Consider the following 12,280-nt stretch of genomic DNA (forward strand, 5'->3'; position numbering starts at 1 on the left):
TTGCATGAAATAGGGTCAAGTGGAACAGATGGCAATTGCTTTCCACACTTTCCAGTGTTACAACTCCGTCTTGAACGCACCGAACGCTTTTAACATGCTTTGTGTCACGCTTTTACTGTTCACATTAAGCATGGCGTATGACGTAACTGAGCACTTCATCTGATACAGCTAAATGTCAAATGTCCTTTCCAAAAAGTGGAATAAATTAAAGGGGTCAGAAAGTAACAAAACCCCAGTAATTTTACTTTAAAGTAAATTCATAAGATCTGTAGAGGTTATGATGAGCGATGTGTGTGTGTTTGTCTTGACAAGCTTGATGATAACCTGCTTGACAGGTACATTTGAAGATGCCATTTACATTCAGACGGCCTATAGTTCTGCAGATATCCTCTCACAGACACTTATTCATATTTGTACAGTATAACAAAAACATCAAACACTTCATTCCCCTGTAAGCAAAATGACAATTAATGGTATTTTCACATTATGCACAATTAATTTGTACTGTGGCCAGAAACGATTGCTCTCCCTCTTCCTCATTCACATTGTTTTTGTTCTCCGTTCTCGGGTTCACTTGTGTATTTACACCGTCCGATTCAGCAAGTGGCAGTATCTGTGCCCGAGTCTGTTGTACTGTACACAAGAACACCTCTTCAAGCGGACTCAGGCACGGTTCCCGAACGATTGTGTTCTCACGGATCAAAATGACCCAGACTTTGGAGGTCAAGTGTTTTCGGAAACGATCCCAGGAATGTGAAAACGCCTTAAGGAATCATCGATGTGTCAGAGTGAGTGAAATACTGCATGTGCAGGCCAACAGACACATACTAAAACCGTAAAGACCCATAGACACACAAAATCATATATGGTTGAACTGAAATGTTGTATGTATTGTTAATGGAGTACCTTTGCAGACAGAGTTTAGTAGCTCAAAGCCTGGAGCGCAGCCACAGTGGTAGGACCCAGCTGTGTTCGTACAGCGTCCATTCAGACAGGCTGCCATGTCCTCACATTCATCAATATCTACAAGAATAGAAAATAATTAAAGAATTATTGTCACCCTTCGAAAGAACAAGTTAGAGTACAGAACACATTTTTATTCTTAAAAAAGTATATATTTTAAATGACCTTCTATCCAAAGTGGGATCAGGACTGTATGGGGGATGTAGCAATAACTCCCAGCTTAGTTCATGTTATGTGCAAGTGGTGATTGTAAATGATTATTTGTACAGTTCCCACAGACAGATGCGTCTCTTCCGCAAGTTGGCGGAAAGTTATCTGTTGATAACCAGGATCAGACATCCCACTCGCTAAACGTTCATGGGAACGACTGCAGTGGGATCCGAGCCACCATGGGTGGGATCATCATTCACAGACATAAAATCTTTGGCCCATTTAAATATTTTACTGCGGCGAGGTGTCTCATCACTGTACTGTACTTCAAGTCTTCTGTACTGTAAATCTCAATCGGTTTTATGACTTCATTTACAAGAAATTGCATCATAAGTCCTCAATCACTCGTGCTGTACATCTAGCGGTCCAGGGCCTGTGACATTTAAAAAGAGCCTTAAGTTTATTGCCTTTGCGAGCAAGAGCGGTCTAGCCCATGGATAAATATGTGAACAATATTATGCCTAAATGCACACTCCAATCGACACCAAAGATCCTTCTGTAAGGGTCTCCTACCATCTCAGACAAGACAGAAAGAGCATCAGGGCTGTTATTCTCTTTAAGCAAGGCGTCACTTATATATTAATTACAGGCGTGGTGATATTTTTGAGACTAGTGTTTTAGAAAAACTTTTGCACCACCAGTTGGACTATGTGATATTAATTTTGTTAACTTGTACAATAAGAGTATTGTAACCTAATTTCTTTATAAATGGCAGAAAGTTGTTATTCTAGAACAACAGAGGACTAGTGAATAAATTGGAAATGTGTACTGTTGGGTAGAAAGATTAAAATAACACAAACAGTATGTCTGACAGGGTCTAAATTCAGCAATTAAGACTTGTCTCAAAAGTATATACAGTATGTACAGTAAGTATGTATATGTACAGTATGTATGTACTGTACAGTATAGACAGTATTTATGTATATGTATGTATGTATCTATTCATCTACACACACACACACACACACACACAGGACACTACCTTCACAAGTGCGCCGGTCAGAAGAGACCCTGTACCCTGATTCGCATGTTGTGCAGGAATAAGAACCCTCTGAATTCATACAAGCACCCAGTAGACAAATGTCAGGAGACTGGCATTCATCAATATCTGAAACATAAAGCCAACAGAACTATTAGAAAGAGGAAAAGAGAGAGAGAAAGAGAAAGAGAAAGAGAGGGGGGGAGTGGGGAGGAGAGGGGACTGAAATTGGCTATAAACTAAAAAATTAAACCTTGGTGGTCTTCAATCTCTGCTTTCTGTTGGATTGACTTCAAGGATTCAGGGATTTATTTAGATACCATCGATACCTCTTCACTTTCCAATCAAAACACAAGCTGTTTCCAAGTCATTCGCTTTCAAATGCAGGTAAAAAAATAAATAAAAAAAAAACGGGCCTGCTGATGTGCCGATACCCCAACAAAACAGACTGCATACCACAGCGAATTAGCTCAAGTCTTTTAGTCTGCACACAGAGCATTATTAAACTGCACTGACAGAGAGGCTGATGAGGAGGAGGCGAGAGATAAGGTATGCAGGGCGGAGAGCTCAATCCAAAATGGCAAGCTATTACAGGCACTTCATAATAGCTCTATCAACAAACGCTTGGAGGACTGATCCTATATCAGAGCTGGAAATTCTTTTCCCTGGCACTGATCCCACGCCTGTGTGACTAACACACACACACACACATACAGCCTTGTCAATTTTTGTAATTACCCTCTATGACTTAACTATTAATGCAGCTCATTAATGCTATACATGTAACTGCTGTAAATCTAACCTTAACCTCAGTGTGTGCACTAACAAAAAGTCCACTCAACATCAAGAAAAAAAGAAAAGAAAAAAGGAATCAAATCAAGAGGCTGGTCTATCCATCTGCTTGTCTATCAGCCTTTTTTCTGTACATGCAACATCGTGTTCTGTCTGTGAGCACAGGTTGTGAACTCACCAGATGTGTTGATCTACATCACAGATGGATTTATTGATGTATAAGCACACTAACTGTTCAATCATGCTAAACATTATCCATCAAACTTTAATTCATATCTGCAGCAGATCTGCCTAACCATTTAATGGTTTATAGTACAAAAATAAGCGTGCCTGGCCAATCAGTCCGCATGCATGGAGTTGCATAATGTAGCTTAAATAATTATATTCGATAACATAACACACGCAATTTAAATAATTATAAGATGACCATTATATGATGAAAATTATTCTTAGTTGTGCAACTGTGTAAACAGAGCTTCAATTTAATGGTATATTATTTTAAATCTTTCAGCGAAAAGTCAACAAAAGACAAAAGGCCAAGGGGCGTTGACAGAAGGCATGCAGCTGAGACACTTCTAGTACACATCTGGATAGAAGCGATTCTGCAATACAAATTATTTAATCAAAGACGAATTCTATAGGATCATTCCGAATATTCCGAAGTTACAACATCTGTACTGTATGGCATTTCATATAGTAAATATAACACATTTCCTTGCTACTGGGGAACAGAGTACTGAGTACTGTAATCTCTATCATTTACCTAGGAAGGTGCATGTAGTGTACCATTAAAGCTTTCCTCTAAAGGTTTTTATGTACGTAAAAGTTTATGCATATTTAAGGCTTCACTATATATCCATGTTTCCAGGTGAAAACTACACAGTGAAGATACCAACAAGGTGCCGGTCCGGATACCACCCTATTAGAAAAAAATTATGCAGCTTTAGTACCTTTTTCACAGACTGTATTTTTTTCCTGGGAGTGATTTTCGGGATCACATTGTGTTTAGTTCACTTCTAATCTTATTTGAGCTGGATATATGGTTTCACAGTCAGAGTTGGCCATCATTTTCAAGGTCAATTAAATTTTTTCGCTACATAAATCCCCTGGACTCTGCCAACAGAACAGCCTCCCAACAGTGAACGGTGATGTGATTTCTGAATATAGCACAGCCCCGACAAATCCTGCATTGTCCACGCTTAGGTAGAGCCATAAAGTGTGATAAAAAGCCTCGTATGAGTGCAAGCGGTTAACTTATATTTCTTTGGCATAAATCTGCCTCTCGGTGCTTTATTTGGGTGCCAGTGTATTCTTAGTGGAACATGGACTACCCGTACTTTTATTACATGTAAAGACAATATAGTACTATAAATGTATGTATTTAGAGCATATCTAGAGCATATATATTCATGCCTATTGACACGCTGCAGTTCGCTTTACTTTAGTGGTTGGTTTCCCAGCAGGTCTGTGCAGCACGGGTAAATTTAAGTGTCTTTGTAATGTAGGACGAGACATTTCTACAGTAAAGTGGTCATCTCAAAATAGCTGTTTAACTGAAATACAGTAGACAACAATGCAACCCTATGATTTTGCTTATTAATTGTTTAATAAGAGGACATTTGGCGTTGCGATATCCAAATTCTCCCAATTTACTTATTTCCTTGATCGCAGAAAAGGCTTAAATGTGAGTGTAGCTCCAAATACAGTCTTATTTTTTGTCATTTTCCGTCGCCTTCCTCTTTAACAAATGCATATTCGGTAAGGACATGCACTCAGAGATGCACGCTCATTGCTAAAGGTATTAATAACAACCTTATTAAACAACCTTAATTAGATACTTTGTCAATTGAATCAATAGCTTAATCATTCAAAGTACAGCAGCAGAAATGCATACAAAACTCTATGCAAAGAAAGATGTTCTATGAGACTATGAGACAAGGTTGATGAGAGAAACACACATATGCCGTTTCTCTATAATACAGGCTTCCAACAATGTATAGCAAAATACATCACATACCTTGACATAGCTCTCCATCTGCTGAGACAGTGAAACCTGCGGGGCAACTTATGCAGGAGTACGAGCCCTCTGAGTTCAGACAGACACCATTCTGACACGTAGACAAGGTGCGACACTCGTCGATATCTGTGAGGAATAATAATATAGTATGTACTTTTCCATGTTTAATTCAAAAAGTAAAGCTGCTTAGCAAATAACAAACAAAACTAATAAATTATGAAAAGTCATAAGATACACACTACATTGCCAAAAGTATTCGCTCGCCTGGCTTTACATGCATATCAACTTGAGTAACATCCGATTCTTAATCCATAGGGTTTAAGATGATGTTGGCCCACCCTTCGCAGGTACAGTATAACAGCTTCAACTCTTCTGGGAAGAATTTCCACAAGGTTTAGGACTGTGTTAATGGACCATTTTTCCAGAAGCACATTTGTGAGGTCAGACGCTGATGTTGGATGAGAAGGCCTGGCTCGCAGTCTCTGCTCTATTTCATCCCAATGGTGTTCAACCAACTTGAGGTCAGAACTCTGTGCAGGCCAATCAAGTTTTTCACACCAAACTTGCTCATCCATGTCTTTATGGACCTTAATTTGTGCACTGGTGTGCAGTCATGTTGGAACAGGAGGGGACCATGCCCACAAAGTTGGGAGCCTGAAATGTCTTGTTAGGCTGAAACATTAAGAGTTCCTTTCACTGGAAGTAAGGGGCTAAGCCCAAATTCTGAAAAACAACCCACATTACAACCCCTTACTCCACCACACTTTACACAAGGCACAATAAAGACAAGTCCTATTCTCCTGGCAACCACCAAACCCAGACTCATCTATTGGATTGCCAGATAGATAAGCGTGATTTGTCACTCCAGGGATTACGTCTCCACTGCTCTAGATTCCAGTGGCAGTGTGCTTTCCCCCCACCCTGCACCTGATGCTTTGCATTGCACTTGGTGACGTACGGCTTGGATGCAGCAGCTCGGCCATGGAAACCCATTCCATGAAGCTCTCTGTGCACTGTTCTTGACCTAATCTGAAGGACACATGAAGTTTGTAGGTCGGTAGCTATTGACTCCGCAGAAAGTTGCTGTCCTCTGTGCAGCTGCACTATGCTTCTCAGCATCTGCTGTCCCCGCTCTCTGATTTTATGTGGCCAAATAAGCCTTCATGGTAAGTTTCTGTTGTTTCTAATCACTTCCACTTTGTTATAATATAACTAACAGTTGGAATAGTTAGTAGCGTGGAAATTTATTGCGCAGATGCTTGATTTTATACACCAATATGATTCAATGATTTGGATAGGTGAGTGAATACTTTTGTCAATACAACACATATAATACACTAAAAAAAGGTCACTATTTCAGAAAGGTCACATTATTGGCCTGAATCAAGCCATAACGGAAAACTGGTTAAAAACCATTCAACACATTATAAAAACCTGGAAGAATAATGCTTAACCATCTATTTCACAGAAGAAATGTGGTTGGAAAGAAAAAGGAATCGTGACTGTGACTAGAGGTGACCTAAACATCATCATAAAAAATAAGCAGTAGAAATCACAGCTGTGTTTAATAGTGAAAGTAAGAGCATTTCTAAGCACACGAAGCGATTAGAACTCAGGGGATTAGGACAAAACAGCTATGTGGCCATCAGAAAACCAATTGTTAGTGAAATTAGTCAGAAATAAAGGCTTAAATTTGCTCAAGGCAGTAGTGACATCAGTGATGCTCTACAGCTTAGAGACAGTGCCACTGAAGAAACAAGGATGGATAGAATCAAGTATGAGTTCATCAAAGGAACAACCCACGTTAGATGTTTTGGAGATAAAGTCAGAGAGGTGGTTTGCACATGTCCAGAGGAAAGGTTGTGACTATATCGGTAGAAGGATGCTGAGGTTGGAACTGCCAAGCAGGAGGTCTAAAATGAAGACCAAAGAGAAGATACAGTATGCAGGAGGAGGATGCAGAGGATAGGGTTAGATGAGGGCAAGAGAATTGCTGCGGCGACCCCTGTAAGGGAACAGCCGCAAGACAAGGAAGACAAAGAAAGGCTTTAATTTGCTAGAGAGCATAAAGGCTGGACTCTAGAAAAAGGTCATGTGGTCTGATGAGTTTAGATTCTTGGGCGTCCAGAGTGATTGGTGCATCTGTGTAGGAAGTTAAACGCATGAAGCTTTTAGGAGGCCTCTGGTGGCAGTGTTAGGATCTGCTGTGATTAAGATCTTAAGTGTTAAGTTGGTCTGGTCTCGATTCAGCAACATTATGTGGCAGTAAACTGAAGTCAGCTGATAATCTGAATGTACTGATTGAGCAAGGTATCACATCTAAGAGCTTTTCTTCGTTGGTGGCACAGGTATATTCCAAAACGCAAAAAAAATCTGTTTCAGGGAGCATGAGGAATCATTTACACACATGAACCGGCCACCAAACTGTGTGCTGTAATCAAAGGTAAGAGTGACTGAATGTGCCATAAAAGTTTCTGCTTAACTCACCATAACATACTACAAAAAATGACATAAAACACATTTTATTGCCGAGAATCTGATTAGATTAGACATCAGCACTGGTGAAGTAAAATAATTGTAATGCCAATTACAAAAATCACCTGATAACATAAAGTGCAATCCTTAATCATTATCTTCACACGGCTAATCAGAGTCCAAATGTAGATTTAAGCGTTAAGTGATCGAACTCACCCTCACACCTCTCTCTGTCATCAGAAAGAGTGTATCCAACCTCACACTGGGTACAGGTAAACGAGCCAACAGTGTTAGCACACACTCCATGCATACACAGGCTAGACTCCGTACATTCATTGACATCTGTAAGGCAAACGTAGCTTTTCATTCAACGTCGATAGTCACTTATTCAGGTACCTTTATTAAGTTGGTTACCTGCAAAAATCAATATTTCGTAAAAAAGCCCAAGTGTAAGGTACATACCCACACAAGCTTTGCCATCAGGGCTGCTTTGGTAACCTGCGTTACAGTTGCACCTGTGTGAGCCCGGAAAATTAACACATGTGCCATGAGCACAGATGTCCGGGAGCAGACACTCGTCCACATCTGGAACACAGACAGTATGGTTGACGACCCAAAACAGTAACCGTGTATAAATGTGCAAGCTAAAGTGTGTTTGATATGTGTACCTTGGCAGCTTTTATTGTCAGGACTTATTTGGTATCCATGGTTACATGCACAAGTAAAGGAACCCTCTGTGTTCACACATCGACCTTTTGTACAGACAGCTGCCATCTGACACTCATTAATGTCTAAAAACGTAACCATAAAAATTATTTGATAAGATACAAAATACACACTTTAAAGGAAATGGAATGAAGGAATATTTCAAAACATTATAGAAAAGTTAAGAACAAACTATTTTATCACTTAGGTCTTAATTCTGCTAAATTCTTGAATCTGATTGGTCAGAAGGTGATTTCTATAGTAACAACTTACAGCTGTTACAATGACTTACATGATGGACACTCCACATAAAAACAGGTTTTTAAAGGCATCTTATTGTTGATATATTGATGTTTTCTTTAAGGAGACAATATTAATGTAATAGTTTGAGTGTTTATACCAATTAGCAAGAGAGCTTTCCTTATAGGCATGATTACATCGTACCATGCCCGGGTGTGATTGCCCACACTTCCCTTTACCTGGTGACCAGCTTTCATATAAGCAGTATGGTTCTGTACCTGAATCGTTATACTCTCCGATGCAGCAGGTGGGAGTAGTTAGATTGTGAGCCACCAATAAATATAAAGATCAAGAATAGAACAAGGAAATCAAGCTTTGCACAATTCCTAATATTGTTAATATTTTGGAGAAAATGTCATTGATCCTCTCACTTGCCTTTCTACTTCATCTATCAGCTATGGCACTGCAGTTTAGTGGATTAGATCAGTACATGCTGTAGATCCACAGATATCGGGAACAGATAGGTGGAATTGATGACATTGCTTTCTAAACAGCAATGAAATTCAAAGTTTAAGTATGGCTAACTTTCGTGTTGGTGGCACGGTGGCTTAGTGGTGAGCACATTCGCCTTGTCGGGGTTCAATTCCCACCCGCATTTATGTGCATGGAGTTTGCATGTTTTACCCATCCTTGCTGGGTTTCCTCGGGGTACTCAAGTTTCCTCCCACAGTCCAATGACATGCAGGTTAAGCTAACAGGCGTTCCCAAATTGTTCACAGTGTTAAAAGGAGCATGTGGATGCGTGTACAGTATGTGTGCCCTGTGATGGATTGGCACCCAGATCAGGGAGAAGTTTTCAGAGGTAGGCACCAGGCCCCCTGTGACTCTGTACACAGGATAAAGCAGTACTGTATAGAGGAATGCGTGAGTAAGAGCGGCTTGCATGTTTGATCCATTTTGTACCTATAATAAGTTGGGTACCTGCAACAATTAATATTTTTATCTAGTTTGAGTAAAAAGCCCAAGTGTAAGGTACATACCCACACAAGCTTTGCCATCAGGGCTGCTTTGGTAACCTGCGTTACAGTTGCACCTGTGTGAGCCCGGAAAATTAACACATGTGCCATGAGCACAGATGTCCGGGAGCAGACACTCGTCCACATCTGGAACAAAGACAGTATGGTTGACGACCCAAAACAGTAACTGTGTGTAAGTGTGCGGTCCAATGTGTGTTTGATATATGTGTACCTTGGCAGCTTTTATTGTCAGGAGTTGTTTGGTATCCATGGTTACATGCACAAGTAAAGGAGCCCTCTGTGTTCACACACCGACCATTTGTACAGACAGCTGCCATCTGACACTCATTAATGTCTAAAAAAATAAACACAAAAAATATTTAGTGAGATACAAAATACACACTTTAAAGGAAATGGAATGAAGGACGATCTTAAAACATTAAAGAAGAGTTAAGAATAAACTATTGTCACATGAAGAAATGCTTTCTGTAAATTTAACCAGGTCATCCCACAGCGCTGCTATATTCATGAATCTGATTGGTCAGAGGTGTTTTCTGTAACAGCATTTAGATTTTGTGTAACCACAGATCTGAATATAACTCTGACTAATTCACATCAGTTTAATTAAAATGCACACTATTACACGATATTATACTATTGTTTCTGAAGTATTGTTGTACCTTTTTTTAATATATAATGATGTTTGATTTGAGAAAACATTAATAATTTAATAGTTGTAGAATGGTGTCTTTAAATGAGGGAGCTACTTTGTACCATGGTTGGGCATGATTGCCCTCCAGGGTCAGGGTTCGATTCCCGAGCCTTTATGCGTGTGAATCGAACCCTGGTTTGATTTCCATCTTTGTGTGCACGGAGTTGTCATGTTTTATCCATGCTTAGTGGGTTTTCTCTAGGTACTCCAGTTTCCTCCCACAGTCCAAAGACATGCTGATCCCAAATTGTTGTAGTGTGTGAATGAACTTGTGTGCGTGTGTGTGTGCCCTGTGATGTATTGGTACCCTCTCCAGGGTGTATCCCAAAACTATAGGCTCCAGGCTCCCCGTGAGTGGCTTGTATTTTTTATTCAAACTATGCCTGAATATGCCATAACATACTTGAGAGCACTTTTTCGAACAGTCCGTGCCTGAGTACAGCATAGAGTGTTTCCCATTAGACAAATGAACCAGACTTTTGGGTAAAATGTACCGACATACTGTACGTGCCTTAATCTGTAGTGTGAAATTACTTCGCTTTTATGCACAGAATTTCTAGCTGATTTTTTTTGATTGAGAAAGAAAAAAAAGAGGCTGATGAGATCTGTTATAATATAATTGATCAGAGGAAGGAACTTGTTTCATGGAAGTTCAATTAAACGCAACTAAAAATGAAAAAACAAAACAATGTTTCATTATTTAATAAATATATTCAGCTGTGGAATAAAAGGAATAAAACACTTCAGGACTGGAAAATAATCGGCACATCACTAACCTGCTGTTAACTATTTGTCTATAATATGACACCTTGTGTGTTTATTTCCTCCATGTTTCATGATAGGAGAGAGAGAGAGAGAGGGAGAGAGAGAGAAGGAGAGAGTAGACACAGAGACACAGAGGACCTCTGAGGTGAAAAGACACAAACAGAGCTTTGTGTTCACTGCCACTGTATCTGCCAGATTTCTGTCAGCGTCCCCTGCAGCTTTGTTTCTGCAATCTCCAGGTATCTCTCAGTCTCTCCTGATAAGGGTTTGAAAGAAAACCGTGCTGCTTTCCCTATCACACCAGCAAATGTCCTTATCCACCAAAACGCCAACTGGCCACTAGCTTCTGCGGTACAGGCAATTGACTGAGCAAATGGGTGGAAAAAGTGACATGATTCAAATGCTCTTAGTAGGCAGTTTAAAAAAAGCCTCCCTTGTTTTGGAATCATGGAGGGCAATCAGGCCCAGGAGCTGAGGTGAACCCGGTACAACCTGCTTCTAACTCAGCTTTGAAATATCCCTAAAATAAGCCATTTGGCAAATACACCAGTGACTCTTTGAACCCACATCCTTTATCCCTTAAGAAAAAGGCCTGATTGCAGTTTGACTGCATGTTGCAACCCATACGTGGTGGTATGAGACCTTGTGGAAGTTAGGTAAGCAATTAGTTTGATAAAAGTTCCGAGGCGAAAAAGGCCCTCTTTGTATGACGGTAATCAAATTTAATGAAGTGGCACATCCTGTGAGATTTCCGCTGTGAAATGTTTGCTAAACATGTGACGAAGGTGCGGCGTGATTGATTTATGTGTTTATTTTGGTGGAGAACTGAATCTTTGCCCTGTTCCTGAAGTTCAGTTCTCACCTCTCTTTAGACGATGTCTTCTCTATGTAGTGATGAGATCATGCACTTCAGTGTGTGTGTGTGAGAACAACATCCCACAACTGCCAAGTTGTCCCAGTTGGGCCCTTGAGCAAGGCCCTCAACCCTCAACTGCTCACATGTGTAATGAAATACAAATGTATGAATCAGGGCGTATGACTAATGCCTAATTGTAAAATATTGTTAACTGATATTGCATAAAAACTATTGCTAAACTATGTTGCACATGATTTTGCTAAATGATAATGCACATGATATTGTTAAATGATATTGCACTTGGTATTGCAAGCCACACACTACGGACAGTTTGGAAACAGCAATCAGTTTAATCTGCATTTTATTACATCCGCATATAATATTACAATTACAATTATAACTAATATTACCCCTAGTAGTAAATTAAGCTATAATTGGATAAAATGCACCATGCGCCAGTCTTAATAAATGAAAAATGCTAGCATTAGCAAATTTATAAACTATTATTAGAGGAGTAAACCACGATAAACCATGATGTGCATTTCTAAGA

General features: G+C 39.8%; 1 protein-coding gene across 1 annotated transcript in view; it reads right to left on the bottom strand.

The window, feature by feature from the left end:
• Positions 1-12,280, bottom strand: part of LOC128535390 (latent-transforming growth factor beta-binding protein 2-like) — a 119,615-nt gene that overhangs the window by 14,971 nt on the left and 92,364 nt on the right. The window contains exons 20-27 of the mRNA XM_053509273.1: positions 9,630-9,752; positions 9,422-9,544; positions 8,105-8,227; positions 7,899-8,021; positions 7,653-7,778; positions 4,962-5,087; positions 2,156-2,281; positions 907-1,023 (exon numbers count right to left, since the gene is read on the bottom strand). Of these exons, the coding sequence (XP_053365248.1) occupies positions 907-1,023; positions 2,156-2,281; positions 4,962-5,087; positions 7,653-7,778; positions 7,899-8,021; positions 8,105-8,227; positions 9,422-9,544; positions 9,630-9,752 (987 nt within the window). The remainder of the gene's footprint in view (positions 1-906; positions 1,024-2,155; positions 2,282-4,961; positions 5,088-7,652; positions 7,779-7,898; positions 8,022-8,104; positions 8,228-9,421; positions 9,545-9,629; positions 9,753-12,280) is intronic.

This window comes from Clarias gariepinus, chromosome 13, assembly GCF_024256425.1.
Source record: "Clarias gariepinus isolate MV-2021 ecotype Netherlands chromosome 13, CGAR_prim_01v2, whole genome shotgun sequence".
Taxonomy (NCBI): domain Eukaryota; kingdom Metazoa; phylum Chordata; class Actinopteri; order Siluriformes; family Clariidae; genus Clarias; species Clarias gariepinus.